Consider the following 19,895-nt stretch of genomic DNA (forward strand, 5'->3'; position numbering starts at 1 on the left):
CCTGGGCCTCGTTCTGCAACCTGTTGGGGGAGGAGAGGCAGACAGGACAGATGCACTACATGCATTAGGGGTTAAATTACAATGTACATGGTAGACGATAGAAGGACGCTTGAAATGCTTTAAGTACGCTAATGATATGTAATATATTGTCATAAACTGAATTTTTAATGTTTCGTTCCAGCTGTCTTATCTACATAAAATGCATAAAGAGGTGCAGGAAACAAGGAAAGTACTGCAACTTTTAATGACAGCAGTGTGCTACAGCATGATGACGCTCACTTAGAGCAGACATGGAAGCTAATTCAAATAAATTAGATGAACATCACCAATATTTTTTTTTCAGTGTATCTTGCCAAAGTTAGAAGATCAATGTTTAAGTTGAGGATGTCTTTAACATATACATTCCCTGTCTCTGTCTTATCACTGGTATTTATTGATTCTTGGTACCCAAGGTATCAGTATTGAATTAGAAATAGAAAACGCTAGCTCAGTCTAGCACTGATTTGAAGCACTATTGACATTTTATGTGAGAACAATATTTGTTACTGTACAAGATAGATGAGATTTACTGATGTCTTACTTCATATAGTTCTTTCAATTGTCAACAGTCACCTATTATGACAGTATCTCTTTAATTAAGGCAGAAATAAAACATGCTTTTCAAAATTCTTAATCAGGATCAAGAATAAAAACATCAACGATCAGCAAATAACGCTTTGAGTTTTCACTGGGAACAGAAAAATGGAGGTGGGAAGTGAAAAATAGCTGCACAGACCGAATAAAAAAAATAGATGGAATAGTCCAAGACAAACAGAGCTGTGGTGTGGATTCCCCAGTCAAAACACACACACACACACACACACACACACACACACACACACTGCATTTTGCTCACAGCTCAGGATTTTCTTTTGTTTCTTTTTCCTTCTATCGGCCTTTTTTCTCCACATATGCTCTTTAACTCTTTTTCTCTTTTTGTTTCCATCCAAAAAATGAGTGTACCAAATAGTGCACTGTAAAGCACACATAACTGTTAGTTACTATATTATATTACTGATAGTTAGTTAGCCCACCAACATTCAGTCCATCTGTAAAAGATTTCCAGTTACTGACCTTTTAAACATAGTTAATGGAATTCGACCAGATGTACCAGAGCACTGGGAAAATAAGGACTGGAAAAAACAAGGAGAAGGAACTAGAGAAACAGACATACTTTCTTTAAGAGAAACAGAAACAGTGCTCATCTTAATTTCCTAGTTTGATAAAATCCTGCCCATCCCTGAACATAGATCCTGGATTTTTGTGTGTCACAGGATTTACCAGCACTGCTTTGGATTGATGATGTTTCTGTCTAGAACAAGTCACACAGGCCTTTTACTTGTAACTGTAGAACTTGTAGTAATTATCAGACTGGATAATGTTTGTCTGCAAATGAATTTCTGCTCACGCCCTCAATTACATACAAAAGCTGGACAAAGCTTTGAAATCTGGAGTTAGTTACATTTTTCCTGTTTCCTAATGCACACACACACAAACACACTCAGGCATGTAACTAAGAATGATGAGTGGTTACAGACAGTCCTTTGTGTTTTCTTTATGTTTTTCTTTACATGATTGTGTTTCAGAAATGAAACATTTATTCCTTATCAGCGATTCCTCAAACACTTCTCCACTTTTTGTTTTCTGTAGTTTTTTGATATTAACGATAGAGTTGGTGAGGTTGCACCTGAATGTGCCGTTATATGGTGCAGATATTTATGTTCTAAAGAGGACAGTTTCATTCCTACATTGCCTCCACTGAACCAAAATTTCATTTGAACACACGAGTTTGCAGTTCTGGTCCTAAGAATCCTTTTCTTGTCTTTGGTCTTCAAAATTGTTTGACTGAGCATTTCTATGGTTTGAGAAATATAGTCCCGTGAGTCATTGGTAAGATCAGTTAAAGTGTTAATGGAAGTACAGTTAAATTTGCAAACATGAATACTAACACCAATGTTGATTTTAAGTACATTATAGAACAAACAAAAAAAAAAACACTAAATCAAGTTGTTTATATTTATTCATTAATTCCGTGTATCAGCATTTCTAAATGCATTTTTAATGACATGAATTAATAAGCTTTTATTTCATCCTGCAGTGAAACAGTGGTGGAAGGCACCCTGACCCATCCTTTTGCCCTGACATTGTCTGAGGAGACATTATACTGGACCGACTGGCAGACTCGTTCCATCCACGCCTGTAGCAAACACAGTGGAGACAAAACCAGAGAGATCCTCAGTGGGATTTACTCTCCTATGGACATACAGGTTCTGGAGCCCTACCGCCAACCAGACAGTACGTGTTTCAGACTGTTTTACATTTGTGTTTGTAGATTAGGTTTGTAGGTGGAGTAATTCTGGCCAATTTTGATCTACTTTCTGGTAATTATTTAATGATCTCTCTGCTTATTCTCCCCCCAACGTGTATTTTTGTTGCAGTCCAGACACCATGCAGTACCGATAATGGAGGCTGCAGTCACCTCTGCTTACTCTCTCCAGTTGAGCCTTTCTATAGCTGCGCCTGCCCCACTGGCGTGCAGCTTAAACCAGACAGAAAGACATGCAAACCAGGTATGGATCCATTTACATTACTATAACCTCAGAATAAACCAAACCTTTTCTTCTCCTGTCCATGTGTCAGAGTGTTCTTGGGCAAAATACTGAACCCCAAGTTACCCCCAATGTATCCACTAGAGAGAGAGCGACAGAATGGACGTGTAGTTAAAAGTGCTTAGGTACGGATAAAAGCACTGTATGAACGTGTGTGATTGGGTGGATGAGACCTGTGGTAGCTTTGTTTTTACTGCTCAAATTGAGTAGAAATTTGCTATAGAAGTATTAGTCTACTTACCATTTGTTGTAAAGGAATGGCTCTATTCCTTCAGTTTTAGTTTTTAAGTTTAGTTTTTGTACTGGGTCTGTTTGTCCATTTTCTCTATTCTTTGGCATTCTTTATTTTTGTCTGGGGTGTTTGCATGTCACATGGGAACCAGGGGTAGGGTAGGCTGCATTTTTTAAAATCAAATTCTGCTTAATTTTACATTTTTGTTTGTTCCCATACCACCTTGGCTTGTTCCATTGTTGGTCTGCATATAGGAATGAAGTAGATTTAGTTGTTTATCACAGATGAATTCAGTAATTTATCATGAAAATTCATTATGCGTGCCGTGCACAAAGAAAAAATTAATGTAATACTTTTTCAAATGGTAGTTATCAATAATAGTTGCTTCAGGATAGATATATTATTAGATTGTGACTCCAACACTCAAACAGTTTCCTATTTGCAAGAACTTTGTGCAATGGGGAAGGATTCCCTTTTAAAAAGAAGAGACCTTTGGCAGAACCAGGCTCAGAGGGGCATCTGGTGTGAGTAGACAAAATATATAAATAAAATTAATTCCATTGAACTGAAAAATTATGTATTGTGTTCTGTAACATAATAATTCTGGACTTTTCTGGTATTTCTGCCACATGAGTAAGTTATTGCCTCCTCAGTTCTAAAGGGTTTAAATGTTGCTCATGAGAAATTAGCATATGTGGAGGAGTAATGTCAAATTAATAAAGTTCTAGATATAAGTTATAACAAATTAAAGTTATAGCTTAATCAGAATCTGTGAAACAACAACCTGTCTATAAGTCTATGAAATGTAGTGAAAAGCTCAGAGAATGGTAGCAATGCTAGCAAACCGTTTAAATAAAAACTTAACACCATGATCAGCAAAACCATGAAATTTTACTGAATGGACAACAACAAATGACTTCTTTAATAAATATGTGATTGTTTTGAATATGATACCACAGATGAAGGGCAATTAATATATAGTGAGTATAAATTATATATCTAATCATTAATTACATCTTCATATCTGTGCTAACTAGGGCTGGGTATCGTCACTGATTTCTAGAACCGATTCGTTTCCGATTCACAAGGTCCCGAATCGATTCGATCCACGATTCGATTCAATTCAATTCGATTCAATTCGATTCGATTCAATTTGATTTGAATCTGGGAAATTTTGACAGTCAGAAATATTATAATTCAGATCAGTACATTTACATATTTGTGTATCTATAAAAAGGAAGCTGACACGCGCAAGACTTTATCAAAGGTGTGAGCGTCACAGCAGATGCCTTTGTGTCAAAGTAGCTGAAGATAAAACAAAAGCATGGTGGTTTTCCTGGCCTGGGATTTTATAAAAGTATTCTGCAGTACATCAAAAACGAAAGAAAACCATTAATCAACATATGAACGTTACTTCTGACATTACAGCGGTTTTATTAGAGACACGGCTAAGCGTTTTGCATTTTGCATCATTTTAAAAAGTTTAAATTTGTTCAGTATTGAACGGCAGAAATTAGGTTTTCTTTTCGGAAGTATGTAAAACGGAAAAAAAAACAGCGTCCGACAGCGCTGTAAACAACAGTAGACTTGTGCATAACAAGCAAGCGAATAATGCAGAAAACAGATTTTTAGACGGGAAACTGTTCTTGAAGTACAGAGAGAGAGAGAGAGAGAGAGCTGTGCATGAAGTGTGGTGGAAGCAAAACAGTAAATGTCAGAGTGATTTCATGACGATGTTTATGTGAAGCGTAGTTTGGATCTTCTTTTGCAGCTGGTTCGGTCAATATTGTTTGGAGAGAGATAAAACTAACAGCTTTAGAATCAGCGCAAAAAGGGCGTGAACACAAAGCGCAGACCTGCCGACAGATCAGGATCAGCGAGCTGTCGGCTTTCAGCCCCGACCGTGTCCGTGCCGTCGGGTGAGAAAGGCGACATCTCACTGATTCTGATCCGCGGGTCGCGCTGTGTGTTTACGTCTTTGTGCAGAATCCGTGTACCTGCTCTCATTTACTGTCTTAGCTGTTTGGTGGTTGTTGAAATTTTGTGAGGTTTCACCTGAGATTCTGGCATTTCGGGCAAAATAAATTTATATTAAAAAATCGATTCAGGATTTTAATGAATCGATTTCACGTTATCCAAGCCAGAATCGATTTTAATCGATAAATCGATAATAAAAACCCACCCCTAGTGCTAACCATATTCATTCTATAGTAACCCAGTACTATTTGTAGTTTCCTAGAATAATTAGTGTTTACTCTTGCCGACGCCATTTACCACTGTGTTTGGTGTGTGAAATGTGATGCAGAGTGGGGTGCATCAGCTAGAAAACAAGTAAAATGACCAGTAAAGTGAACCCTGTAGTTTAACAGTTAGCTGACCAGCCACCATGCTGATTCCCATGAGGCTAAAACAATAGAGCTTTATTCTATAATAGCACAACACTGTATTAGAGTTTTCTGTGTCTGTTAGGCTGTGTTATGGGAATGTATTAAATTTGAATGAAGCATGCCAACCAATCACTTAGCCACTGTTGACAATAAAAACAACAATGCCCTATTGTGTCAGGCTGCAGTTTGTGTGTCTGTGGGTGTGTGTGTGTCTTTGTGTTTTTGTGCGTGCTTCTAATTTGTTTTGCTTGGCTGGTTAAATTGAAGGCGTTTGTTATTGCGCTGCCTGTAGAGAGTGAGAGTGTGTGTGTGTGTGTGTGTGTGTGTGTGTGTGTGTGTGTGTGTGTGTGTGTGTGTGTGTGTGTAAGACTGTTTGTTAGGGGTCTTTAAGTGTCTCAAAATGAAGTCAAGCGAAGAGAAGAGTGGAATCACAGATGCTGTCCCTCTTTTCTCTTCATTCTCTTCCTTTATTTATCCCGCCTTGCCTCAGACGTTTAAGTAACGATGAATAACTCTCATTGTAAAATCTGATTGGTGCCAAGGCTGAGAGATGCCAGATTTTGGCTGGTTGTGCAGCTGAAAGAACACAGATTAAAGCTTTTGCTGACACGTTGGAGAAGTGTGTTTTATCTGAGCTTATATTTAGGCTGACATTTGGAGGCCTCAAAAATGAGATTTTACTTCTTAGAGGTTTATCCAGATAGAGTAAAATTCAGCATGGTATGTATTTTGTAACATTCAGTTACATATCTTTATTGTCTGTAGGTTTTGTAATTTATTTTACAGACGTGTTGTACAGTAACTGCTTTGTCTTATGATTTGAGTGAATTGATTTGAAAGATAAATCAAATAGGAAAATAGAAAGAAACACTTTTAACTTTTTATAATCCGAGCACCTCAGAATCAGAGGTGTAAGACACAAAGAAAAATAGTTAATTGTCTCCCATGAGGTGAGTTTGGCTCCTGTTAAATCAATCAACAGCCAAGCACAGTGGAGAATCCCCCAGGATAGCAGAGCCCTTTGTTTCCAGACTGGTTGGAGTAAGGAGGAGGCAAGGAAACTGATAATAGTGCAAGCTTGGCTCAGGCTTGAAATCTTTTTTGACAACAGACAGATTTATATTGGGTTGTGGGCTTTGGCTCCAACCCTGATACCAACTACTCCATCTTGGATTTGCTGGATGGCTTCTTGATATAAATGTTTAAATAACAGAGGCTTTGGAAAATGTTCGATTTTCCAAATGGGAGAGAAATGTCTGATGGGCATTTGTGCATAATAACTATGACTAAACAGCAGATTAGTCCTAGATATGCAGGATAGAAGCCTCCAGCCTAATGCTGTCTCATTGTGTTAAGATACCACTACAGCTAATATTATTAACAATATTAAACATGTGTTTTTTGGGGTGGGGGGGTAGGAGTTGAATTTTAAAAGTTCTTTAAATCCATTCACAAAAAGCAAAATTCTGTATCAATTTCCTTCAAGAATCATCTTATTTGATGTCAGGGGTTATTGTGGTAGTTTTCAGGGAAACCGTCTGCAGTGTCCAAGTCAGAAGGCAGTACATAACATGCTTTACAAATGACTTGAACTGGGATTTTTGCCATTGTGCCACTTTGTCCTTGTGCTTGGGCGACATGCAAGAATGTTTTGGGTTTAAACCCTGGCTGGGACTTTTTTATGCAGAGTTTGCATGTTCTCCTTATGCCTGCATGGGTTTACTTCAGGTACGCAGTTTATTTCAGGTTCAGCTTCCTCACACAGTCCAAAGACATACAGGTTAAGTTAAATGAGGATTCTATATTAGTCATGGATGTGAAGTATATGAAGTGCTTGTAGTATATAGAATACATTGCATTATTTCTATAGTGTAATAATAAATTACTAATCACTTATTAATAACTGTCTGTCTTGTTTAGGAGCAGAGCAAGTTCTGTTGCTGGCTCGACGGACGGACCTTAGGAGGATCTCACTGGACCTGCCAGATTTCACAGACATAGTACTGCAGGTAAAAATACATAGAAAGATTGACTGCTCCTGAATTACCTGACTTAGGGTTCCTGAGGGTCATTGATGTTCCTCTAATTATGCAGGTTGATAACATTCGCCATGCCATAGCTATAGATTATGACCCAGTTGAAGGTTATGTCTATTGGACGGATGATGAGGTTCGGGCCATTCGACGATCGAGCATTGATGGCAGTAATGCAACGATGTTGGTTACCACGGAGATCAACCACCCAGATGGCATTGCTGTCGACTGGGTTGCCAGAAACCTGTACTGGACTGACACTGGCACTGATCGGATTGAGGTATATCTGATTTGATACATTAGAGATTTTATTTGTTTTTTCGAATTGACTATGCAAAACTCTAAGTACAGTTTACTCTTATGCTACATGGTTTATATTTAAACAGAATTGAACACAAAAGTCTAACTGGGTCACTTGTAATGCGTGTCTACATAGTTTTGGATCTGTGTGAACCCATTACCAATCAGACATTTGAAGTTTATGCCTGTGCAATTGACAAGACAGCTTCTGGTGATTATTACTCAAAAAGAAAAGACTATCAAACTATGCAAACAAACCGTTTGAATAAATATAAAAATATGTTGCATTGTTGTGTTACATTATAACATTGGAATGTTATGTGGTGTTGCAGGTTACCAGGCTAAATGGAACCTCTCGGAAAATTTTGATTTCTGAGAACTTGGAAGAACCCAGAGCCATTGTTCTGGACCCTGTTAATGGGTGAGTATTTCAGTTGGCTCTCCCACCTGAACACAGCTGTCATCCAACATACAAAAGTCATCTTATACATATATGAGTTTATAACATGCAAATGAAAAGGCAGTCCCAAGTGTTCCAAGTTGGGAAATATTGATTTTGATGTTGAAACGACGAAAGAAAGAAAAAAACTGTTTTATATCATAACATTACATTTTACAAATAATCGTCTACTGTGAGGAATGTGAAATTTCTTTTGCAAGCTTCAAAAAGAATACCTGCCTAATCTAATATTCTCCTGTCAGTGGAACTAAAATGTTTTTTTTTCTCTTGTTTATTACAGTTACATGTACTGGACTGACTGGGGTGAGCATCCGAAGATTGAGCGAGCCAATCTGGATGGAACAGCCCGGCTGGTCTTGGTCAATAGCTCTCTGGGCTGGCCCAATGGACTGGCTATAGACTATACAGCAGGAAAACTTTACTGGGGAGATGCCAAAACAGATAAGATAGAGGTACGTTCAACAGTTGTCTTTTTCCAGATGAGTGTCAAATTAAAGTGAAATTTCTGGCCTTCTACCTGCATTCACACCTATAACCAATTTAGAATCAACTGTTAACCTAACACACGTGGTCATTGCGATGGCTGGAGCTCAGGCGGTACAGCTATCAACCCACGAATCAGAAGGTTGTTGGTTTGATCTCTGGCTGTTCCAGGCTGTCTTTGGACTGTTTGTAACCCAGAACCTTCTAGTTCATATAAATATCAAACATATACTATGAAATAGTGTTTTAAAGCAGAGAATACTACTCACTTTTCAAAACGAAGTCTTTTCAATGAATCAAATTTGGCTGGAAGGTGATAACACAACATTATTTGGCATGATGAACTTGACTAGAGAGTTGAACATCATTAACCTATCAGGAAGCATTTTTATCCCGATGGGAATGGACTGGTACTTGTATACTGGTACGTATATAGTACTTTTTTAACTTGTACATATTATTACAGCACTTTACTCTAATTATACACACCTGGTCTTACATTCATGCACAGATGAATGCATTGAGGGAAACTCGGTGTTCAGTATCTTGCTCAATGATGCGACTCATATGAAGTCTTTCAGTCATTTTGAATACCCATGGGACAATCTGGACATTATTAGATGCTCCACCATTATTAGGGATAGGCCAAAGGAGGGAATATCTTTAAGTAGAATAGCGTTCACTCCTACAGCAGACTTAAAAAATCAATGCCAGGGCGTAGTGAAGGTGTTTTGCTGACACATGTTGGCCCAATACCTTACTAAAATAGTGTGTTGATTTTTCTTTTTAATTTGTGAACTGTCTTTATGTCTGCTATTTTAATAAAGAGCTGAAAAACAACATAAAGGATAAAATGAAGTGGAGAAAGTAGATGTGTGCATGCATGTGCGTTTAAACAGCCACCCAAAGGAATGTAGAATCGTGACTGCATAGGCTTACACACTATTGGGTTAGATCTTTTACATGTGTGGGTTTTGAGCTGTCTGTCCCATTTATAAACAGTGGTGTTAATCCTGTCATTTAATCTTAAAGTAGACATTTGTCAATTAAAAATCCACTTTTTACACAGTTCACAAAAATAATCAGGACTGATAAAATATGCTTCTGAACTAAGACCATTCATTAATTTAAAAAAACAGGAAGAGACACTCCCTCTTTTAATTAATTTTGATTTTCACCTGCCACCTGTTTCCAGTTTGGCTTGTCGTACCCGAGTGAGTTTTCTCCAGAGATAGAGAACTGGTGCCAAGGCAGAGCATTTCAGATTAGATGGGGACATTCTGAGTATTGTAGAGCAGTTAGAAAATATTTGTATTATTGAGTAAACTGGTCATTAATTTAAATTCTCTATCAATTGCTTATTCACTGGTCTAATACAATACCTCAAAACCAAATGCCAAACCAAATTGGACGACAAGCAGCTGACACAGGTTTTGTACTGGAAGCAGAATGTGGGGACCAGATTGTGACTCACAGATCACTGGGGGTGATGCTTTCTGCCAGTCCAGTGATACGCTCTGGATTCTTAACAGCAGAAAATGGTTCGATGGATGGGTGGAAAAGCTGGTCAGATCAGGACAGTGCTTTAAAAGTTTCACCACTCTTTTACACTTTAACTGTTTTAACTGATTATGGATTGTCCCTCAGGCATGTGTGTGTATATGTACTCCTGTTGTGAAGAGATAAAAAGTGTTTCTACACTGTGGAGCAAGAAAAAAGGCCCCATAATGCAACCAGCAAATTTTAGTGTGATGACCGCAAGAGGGTTAAATAGTAGTTCTGCTTTTCAGGAGATTAATATCATAGCATGTAAGCTCCTCTGAAGTGTTGGAAACATAACTGTTAGCGGTTGTAGCAAGCCTGCCAAACAGCTGAAAGCCTAACAGCACATAGCCTTTTAGCTTCCAAAAGAGAGAACGACAAAAGGCCTCGGCTAAGTGAAGAACTTCTCTAAGAACACTGGAGGAATGCTCTCACTCCCTCAGGTTCCCTCTCTTTGCTTCTCTTCTTTGCCCCCACCCCCACCCATGCCCCTCCTCTGTCTTAGTGTTTTCAACTCTTTTTGTTGGAGAAATCTGACTCCCCCTTCGCCTCCTTCTTTGTGGAAAAAACCCCTCTGAAGTTACCGCGCTGGCCCCCTCCTTTTGAAACAAGCATGTGTTGATGTGAGAAAGCGTTGACTGATGTGTTGCTTTCTCAGCACACATGCATAAAACGGCTGCTTTGTTGTGATTATGCAGATTGACTGTGCGTAGCGCCATTCAGCCACTCTGTTGAGCCATATGGTTACTACTTGTGGATATGTGTGCCTGTGTTTTTTTTTGTGTGTGTGAGTGAATGATGTGGGACTCAGAAAATGGGGAGGTGTATATAGTGGAATTTCCCCTGCTTAAGGCCCTGCACGTTTTTTTGAGTAACAAGTCTAGTGTCACTGCTTCATGCTGTATAGAATGAGAGAATGTCAGGGGTGTTACAGCGGGTCAGATAAGGATTGAACACGTCACCAATTTTCTACGTCGATATATTTCTAAAAGTGCTGCTGACATGACATTCTTAGCAGATGTTGATCGCAATCCATCCAATCCACACATGCAAAGAAATCAAATGATAAATTAAGTTATGTGTAATAATGAGAAATGACACAGGGAAAAATTATTGAACACACTTAATGAAATGTATTTAAACTCCGTACAAAAGCCTTTGTTGGTGATGACAGCTTTAGAACGCCTCCGCACAGCCTAAACAGCCCCACACCATGATGCTCCCACCTCCAAACTTCACTGTTGATGTGGTTGTTTTGGGGTGATGTGCAGTGCCTTTTGACCTTTGACCTCCAAACATGGTGTGTTTTATGGCATCCAAAGAGTTCAGTTTCGGTCTCATCTGACCAGACTGTATTCTCCCAGTATTTCACAGGCTTGTCGAAATGTTGTTCTGCAAACTTTAAACATGATGCAACATGCTTTGGATTCTTGGATGGTGAGCGTGCATACAGGCCATGGCAGTTGAGTGCATTACTTATTGTTCTCTCTGAAACAATTGTACCTGCTGATTCCAGGTCTTTCTGTAGCTCTCCACAAGTGCTCCTTGGCTCTTGGATAACTTCTCATAATTCTTTTCACTGCTCTGTCTGAAAACCTGGTCGTGATCGGTTTGTGGTAAAATGATCTTTCCACTTCCGGATTCTGGCCCCAGCAGTCCTCACTGGAACCTTCAGTTGTTCAGAAATTCTTCTGTGTCAAGTGCCATCTGTATGTTTTGCAACAATAAGGTTGTGTTTCTTGTGTTACACCTTGGTAATGAGACACATTTTTACAGGCCATTAGTTGGGACTGAACCAGCTGATATTAATTTGCACAAATGGCAGGATTTCTAATTACTGATGGATTTCAGCTGGTGTCATGACTTTCTCTGCTTTTTTGCACCTTTGTTTTTTCATGTGTTCAATACTTTTCCCTGTGTCATTTTTCATTATTATACACAACTTAATTTATGGACATCTATGGTTTGGTTTCTTTGCATGTGTGGATTGGATGGGTTGTTACCAACAACAGGTGAAAATGTAATGTCAATAGCACCTTTAGAAATATATTTACTTAGAAAATTGTTGACATGATCAATATTTATTTTACCTGCTGTATGTGGCGCCAAATCTCTCTGGGCTGGCAAAATGGACTGGCTATAGACTATGCTGCAGGAAAATTTTATGGGGGGAATGCCAAAACAGATAAGATAGACATATGTCTAACAGTAGTATTTCCTGATGAGTGACAAATTAAAGTGAATTTTCTAGCCTTTGCAGAATTTCCGTAAGCTTTCAAACTGGTCTAATAAGATTTGTGCATAAAGTGTTAGAATAGACTTGGTACAACACTCTTTACAGTAAGGGGTTCCTATTGAACATCTGACTGATAAATATTGTTATGTTCCTTTCAAAGTCTTTATAATCTGGTTTTCTTATGTGTATATTTCAGTGTAGTGGAACTTCTAATAGCTAGGTATATGCAAAAAGTTGGAATGAAAGGCTTTGGAATAAGACAGTATATGGATCGTATAAGTAAAGATTATTTTACCAGACTAAAGAAATGAAGGCTTAAAACTTGAGTGAAGTCAAATGTGCTAATTTCTACTATGGTCTCGATCCCTGTTGGGAAAAAGAAAATCAGATCATACCAATCAGAAAACATTAGACAATCAGTATTTTATGTGAACGGAAGTATAAATTGATTAATTAATTAAGATCAAGCAACACTGTGCTGAAATATGTAAGGAAGTCTTTATCGTTAAAATCACTCTTGCTTTTTCCTTTAGTGCTTCTGTTTTCCTGGCAGGTTTTTTTTCACATCAGCATTGGACCAGACATTTACAGTGAATGCATTAGTAGATTTTTTTGCCTATGGACACACTGCTTGTGTCAAAGCTTTTGTGGTGTGGTTTGTGTTTGGTATAAGCTTTATGGCTTCTTCGTTTTTTTGTGTAGATCCTATTCATCCTGGGTCTGTCTTTATGTTTATTAGAGAAAATCCACGTGTGAGCGCCTGTGAACCATCCGATGGTCCGATGTCTCACTGTGTGCTTGATGAGACCTTGTTACTTTTCCGCTAGCTTTCTTTTGGCCCCTCTTCCCATCCCCCCCGGACGTCCATCAAGAAAAGCGACATTCTCACACCCAAAATGAAAAAGATGAGAAAAAAAATCACATTCCCAGTGCATAATTCTTCCTGAAAAAGTCAGTGGAAAGAAAGAGTGAGTAAGAGAGGACGAGAGGGGAGATAAAGGGAGTCTCTCTGCCATCTTTTCACTGGGATGTCCATGTCTAATTGTTTCACAGTGATAAATGAATAGGTTTTTTTGTGGAGGGGTTAGGAGCCTGCCTTGGATCAGAGGCCCATTAAAGTGAATGTTCTATTTATTTCTGTTTGCTCACCCCCTCGGCCTGTGAATGGATATTTAAATGAGTATTCATTAAACAGATGCCTGTCACAGCAAAACACTCATTCTAATTCTGCTTTTTTCTTGTGTTCGATATATATATAAAGGCAGGAGCTGAAAGGTAATACTGACGACTAAATTTAATTCAAATTTGTAGCAAGTTTTTCAGTCAATGTATCATATAGTCTGTACTCCTTATTTTCAATTTGGAGTCTGACAAATGTTGAATTATTGATGTGAAATTAGAAATTATTGATGGCTAATGCAATGATGAACAGTAAAATGATCATGTTAATGTCATTTCAGCCAAAGATTTTTAAACTTGAGCTGAAGGTACACCAAAGGGTACACCTGTACATATATCAGCCCCCAAATGTGTGCCTGTGTGAGCTGACAACGCATTAGTTTTTGACAGCCTCTCTGCTTCATCTTGATCAAGCACAACCTAGCAATTGTTTTGCAAGAATGTCAGTGGTCCTGTAGTAAATACTTTGCTTCCACTGCCTTATTATGCATGTTCACACAAATCAACACAGTCTTGCTGCCTCCAGTTGAGATGCAACACACTTTTAAACAAAAAAAGTTTCTGTTTAAAGTGTTTTCGTGTTAGGTGTCTGATGTTAATTTAGCCAATATGTGCAGAAACTGTGCAAGTGCTATCCAAACTGTAAACAGAGAACGTTAACCTTCACAGTAAAATTTTGGTCTGTTGGAATTGAAAGTGCCTCAAGGCGACTTTGTTGTTATTTGACGCTGTATAAAAAACTGAATTAAACTGAAGTTTGCTACTGGGGAAAGCGATCAACCAACCTTTCAGGGAATACACTCTTTTCCCTGGCAACCATAGATTGTTTGGGCGTCGCCAACCAGTCTTTAGGCCATATTTACCCTTACTCTAGTCTAGCCTGCGTGCTTGTAAGCATCACTGGTCCAGTTAAAGTCATTAGACTGGTGGTTGGTGATCTGCACTGGTGGTTAGTTAGGGGAAATGTAAATTAATAAATCATTCCCAAAGTTTTGTGCAGCTGAATGTTGCAATAATGTACGGTTGTTCCAAAATCCCACAGCATGCCTGGACCCCATTTAGAAACCAGTGAACTGTCAACTTTTTGTTTGCTTGTAATTAATTAGCAAATGCAGTATGTTCCTCTGTTATACTGGATTTTGTTGTGAAAACAAATGCTTAGTGTAAACGGAAGTGTGAACATGGTCATGTACTCTCCAATACTTAATACTGTGTGACCTAGGCTGTAGTAAGAAAGTACATACCAGAACAGCAGTTACCTTTCATAAGCTGGTCTTCAGTCTCAGCATAGATCATTTTCTTTGTGCTACAACTTGGCATTAACAATAGCCTATTATAATCTCTTCAGTTATATTGAAAACAGTAGATCCCTCCCCAGCTCCAGGCTTTACTCCACTATGCTAAACTGCTTCCCAGCACTCATTTTTAATATATCTGTCCACCATGCTCATAGTTCGCGAAATGTCTACCATGGCACATTAGAGACCTTGTAGTTAACATGTGACCAGACACACATGCACACACACATACGCACACAAACCCTCATGTAGGCTGCAAATGACTGTAGTGTGTCTAAAATAAAACCCCGTGTCTATTTCAGTTGAGGCCAGTCCAGTAATAGCACAGGCGGTGAGGAGGAGGGTTGGACACAAGTTCTAATTGCAGCCTTTTCAATTGTAGCTCTCAATTTCTGCTTATAGAAACACACACAACACACACACACACACACACACACACACACACACACACACACACACACACACACACACACACACACACACACACACACACACACACACACACGTGACGTGTCACCATATTGTTAGGAGCAGGAAGGGTTTTACTTTGCCAGCAGTGTTTTCTTTGGCTGCATACAGCTACAACATGTGTCAAACTCAAATCCTGCTCTTCAAACCTCTTTAACTAATTATTCTGCTTGGCAACACTTTGGTAAATGGTTGATGCTTTTATATGGACCAAATCCTTTAATCTATATCATTTGTGTGTTTTACATTTAATTAAAACATGGACATAGACTATATTTTCACCTTTAACCTCTAAAAACTAACTATAGGTTAGGATGATGACAACTGTAATGATGGATTAAAGAAGCTGAGCTTTTAATGTGCGCTTTTTTCCGACCATCGTTTCTGTTTCTGTTTCAGGTGATCAGTGTGGATGGTAGTAACAGACAGACTCTACTAGAGGACAAGCTGCCTCATATCTTTGGTTTTACTCTATTGGGGGATCATATCTACTGGACTGACTGGCAGAGACGGAGCATTGAGAGGGTCCACAAAACCACAGCTGTACGAGAGATCATTATCGATCAGCTGCCAGATTTAATGGGGCTGAAGGCAACTAAAGTGACAGAGACCTTTGGTAAGGAAGCTTATTTTCTTCTGAGTTCTGTACATGCAGAAACAAAGCTGAAATTAGAAAAAAATATCAAATGGCATATAAAAAAACATGTTTTTTTCTTTCAGGTACAAACGGCTGTGCTGGTGATAATGGTGGATGTAGCCATCTGTGTTTCTGGCGTCAGCAGGCTGTCAGCTGTGCCTGTCCAATGGGGATGGAGCTCCTGTCAGACCTCCAGACCTGTGTGGTGCCCGAGGCCTTCCTGCTCTTCACTAATAGGTCTGTCCGCCTTTCAATCAATAGCATGAAATGCCCTGCTGCTCTTGTTATCTGCAACTACTGCATATTACAGTCATTCTGTTATTATTATATCAAAAACAAATGACAAAAAAACAGGAAAAGCTCACAAACATTAATGGCGTAGGGGATTAGCATTCTCCTTACCTGACTGTAGTACTTCAGTTTGGGTTTAGGCTTCAGTACTGAGAAAGTGTCTGCTATCTCAGACATGATTTAGTCTAGTAGGTGCTTTGACTTTGCTATGTGTCAGTCTGTGTCAGTAATTCTGATACAAGCTTATAACAGCTGCATTTTTCATTCTTTTCTGTATTTGAAGGAAGAGATACACTTCAGTTTAAATCAGTCCAGCTGTCTACACAATGGATGCAGTTTATTTTAATGCGTCAGATCTGTTTTGTTCTGTTTTTATACGTCTAACTACACTGTGTCTTGGAATTTGAGTGCTTTCAAAATGAGGGTGAACCACACTCAGTAGTGTGCCTGAATGCACCATCTGAAGGAGGACTAAAGTGGCTACGTCTTGGCAGTCTGTGCAGACCTCATGCTACAGTATTTGGTTTCAAACAAATTCAGCTGATTTTTTTCTTTTTTCCCCTGAAGTGTCATGAGGTTTTTTTAGGGGGGGTTCTGAAGATTTGCTGTATTGCTGCTGTCAAATTTCTTTCATCTTTTCCTACACTTTTAAGCACTGTCCAACTGCAACCTCTTACTTTTTATAGTTTTAGTATTAACAAATGGTTGTAACACAGTGCAGCTAGAGCAGCTATTACAACATGCACGCATCAGTGGGGAGGACATTTCACTGTATCAAATGGTAGTGGACTGTTTGGTGGCCTGATGTGAGCGCTCCATCCACAACTACTTGCCATTAGAGACGGTGAACACAGTACTGAGTACTAATTTTTTATGTATCAGGACATAATAAAAAAATCATCTGGTCCTTATCAGGTTCTATAATTGTCTAAATGCACCCCACATTTATACTCTCGCATTTTATTATCTCAGTTTTTGTAAATGTCTCAAAATACAAACCTGAGAGAGATAGGTGTTTCATACTGTTGTAGTGCACCTTGAACAACAGTAGGACATAAGTTTGAAGTCTTATTTTGTTTCATTCTTTCGTTGTTTGATTTGTAACTTTTGTCACCTTGGACTTGACTTGATCTTGGAAGACTTCGAGCTCGGGCTTGTTTCACCATCAGCCTTGAAGGTGAGAATGTAACTTGCACTGGAATTTTAGGGATTCTTTCGTGTTGTTTTCTCCTCAGGGACAACATCAGGAGTATTTCTTTAGGTACCAACAGCAATGATGTGGTCATTCCTGTGACAGGAGTTAAAGAGGCCTCTGCTCTTGATGTTTACGTCTATGAAAGAAGAATATATTGGACAGACATACAGGCAAAGGTATGTTTTGCAGCAGTAATGTCCTGACGTGTTAATTTTTTTGCATCAGATTAAGAGAAACTGGGACTTCCTCACTTCCATCAGTTAAAGGAGAATTTGCTCTTTTTCTTTCCTGTTGTCTATCTCTTACTTTCCTCTCTGCTCGTTTCCCTTCCAGACAATCAGCAGAGCCTACATGAATGGCAGCTCTGTAGAACACATTATAGAGTTTGGACTGGACTACCCAGAAGGCATGGCAGTTGACTGGATGGGTCACAACATTTACTGGGCAGATACAGGCACTAACCGCATTGAAGTGGCCCGGTTGGATGGCCAGTATCGACAGGTTCTGGTCTGTAAGGATCTTGACAATCCTCGATCATTGGACAACCCACGATCACTAGCACTGGACCCAGCCAATGGGTAAGACCATACAGTTTTAAAAATACCTGATACATTGGCTCAGTTCACTGTTGTGGATATAAAAATTCCTCCACTATCTCACAGTACAGGGGCCTTACCAGGTGCCTGTGGCGTATCTATCTATCTATACAGTCTGCAGAAAAGTCTGTCATTGGATTTTCTACATTTTTTTTAAATGAATATGTGTGTGAGACGAATGTATGTCAGCAAACAAATGGACAGTCAAATAAACAACATTTGCATCCCACTGCCTTCTCCTCAGTTACCTTCAGTTTGTGAGGGATGGTGCTGTTAAACCTGTTTATTAACAAACCTTGCATTATTACATTGTATGCAGATCACTCCAAAACATACTGATATGCCTGTGTGAGTCTTTCTGTTTCATTGTTAAGTACGTGTGTCAGCATGCCAAGTTGCTACACACTTGGTGATGTCTTCATGCTGTCATGGGCCAGACCTTTCAACACACTTGCCTGGAGCCAGCTGATGTCATTCCATGATCAAATATTGATAACAGTAAAAACAAAGTTGTCTTCTTAAAGTGGAAGCGTGTTCCCTGTTTGGATTAGATTAGCCAGTTAGATAAATAATGTACCCAAAAAACAAAAAGAAACAGATTTTAATAAAACCACCAGAACCATTTACATCCTTTTACGTTCAGATGTGATTACCTTGGTCATGTGTATCACAAGGCATAACAGTTCTTTCTGTCTGCAGCTACATGTACTGGACAGAGTGGGGAGGTCGGCCACGCATAGCCAGAGCCTACATGGATGGCAGCACCATCACAACATTGGTGGATAAAGTGGGCCGCGCCAATGGACTGACCATTGACTATGTAGACCATCGTCTCTACTGGACTGACCTAGACACATGCATGATTGAAAGCACCAACATGCAAGGTTTGAAAACACACACCAAGAACTTACCATGGTAATGATTCACGGGAAAGAGGACTTAAACTTTCAGTAGTCAGCAAAAATACACTGTAGCAGGAATGTGGCAAGCAAAGGGCAAAGTCCTAAAACCAGTCCATAAAGTTAGATAGACGATCTAGTAGGAACATGAGTACAACAAAAGAAACTGTTGAGGGTGGGACAGACCATAACAGAAGGGGAAAACTAGCAAAGTAGCACAGTTGCCAAGAAATGCCTAAATATCAGTGTTACCTGAGGCCTTTTTATGTGTAGTTTGCATGTTTGCCCTGTGCCTGTGTGGCTTTCGTCCTAAACACTTGGCAGTGCTTCACTAGAAAACTTGCAAAGACAGAAGGTGAAAGTGGCAGGACTGTGGAGTGACCAGGAATTAAGAAAATGAGTTGAAAACCATGACACCCATCAATCACCTGATCATATTTTCCAATACTTGTTGAATGGGTCAACTCATCAATTTGTTTTCCTCCTAGTATTCAGAATTGTGTTGTTAGACCCTGCTGGACACAGCTTTACCTTTGTTTAAAGCAAAAGCAAAAGATTAATCACTAGCTTTTTCTAGACAATTTGGTTTTTTTTGGCAGCTACTGAATTGTCGCTACAGACTTTGTGGACTATTGCACAGTGTAAAATGCTTTTGTGTATGCACAGAAAGTTTCACTTTATCTTCAGGGCCAGTGGAGAATTTGACCAATATACAGGTACATACATACAATTATATGTATGTAATTCCCTTAGGCACATTACAAACTAAAGAAATTGTGTGATAGTTTTTTCCTGTGTAATCTATAAGGCTGCTTGATAAATTTGCACAAGTAATTCTCACAGCAAAAAGAAATAAGAAAAAAGTATTGAAACTTTTATGAGTTTTCCTGTGTTGTCCCAATTCAAGGTCTACAGTTTGATTCTAGCCAGAGATGCAAATCCCCTTTGGGGTTGAGTCAGAAAAGACACCCAGTATAAAACTTTGCCAAATTAACATTCAGAGCTATCTGC

At 39.0% G+C, this 19,895-nt stretch overlaps 1 protein-coding gene across 2 annotated transcripts in view; it reads left to right on the plus strand.

Annotated features, from left to right (window-relative positions):
- lrp5 (low density lipoprotein receptor-related protein 5) overlaps nt 1–19,895 on the plus strand; it is a 48,432-nt gene that overhangs the window by 18,577 nt on the left and 9,960 nt on the right. Inside the window, exons 6-16 of one of the 2 annotated variants that reach the window (XM_031753495.2) lie at nt 2,138–2,334; nt 2,478–2,609; nt 7,188–7,276; nt 7,362–7,580; nt 7,933–8,021; nt 8,341–8,512; nt 15,666–15,882; nt 15,987–16,140; nt 17,430–17,565; nt 17,723–17,967; nt 18,685–18,869. In XM_031753495.2, coding sequence (XP_031609355.1) covers nt 2,138–2,334; nt 2,478–2,609; nt 7,188–7,276; nt 7,362–7,580; nt 7,933–8,021; nt 8,341–8,512; nt 15,666–15,882; nt 15,987–16,140; nt 17,430–17,565; nt 17,723–17,967; nt 18,685–18,869 — 1,835 coding nt within the window. Of the gene's footprint in view, nt 1–2,137; nt 2,335–2,477; nt 2,610–7,187; nt 7,277–7,361; nt 7,581–7,932; nt 8,022–8,340; nt 8,513–12,266; nt 12,280–15,663; nt 15,883–15,986; nt 16,141–17,429; nt 17,566–17,722; nt 17,968–18,684; nt 18,870–19,895 lie in introns of those variants that run through there. The other variant, XM_039614857.1, reaches the window with a different exon arrangement.

Source organism: Oreochromis aureus, linkage group 7, assembly GCF_013358895.1.
Source record: "Oreochromis aureus strain Israel breed Guangdong linkage group 7, ZZ_aureus, whole genome shotgun sequence".
NCBI lineage: Eukaryota > Metazoa > Chordata > Actinopteri > Cichliformes > Cichlidae > Oreochromis > Oreochromis aureus.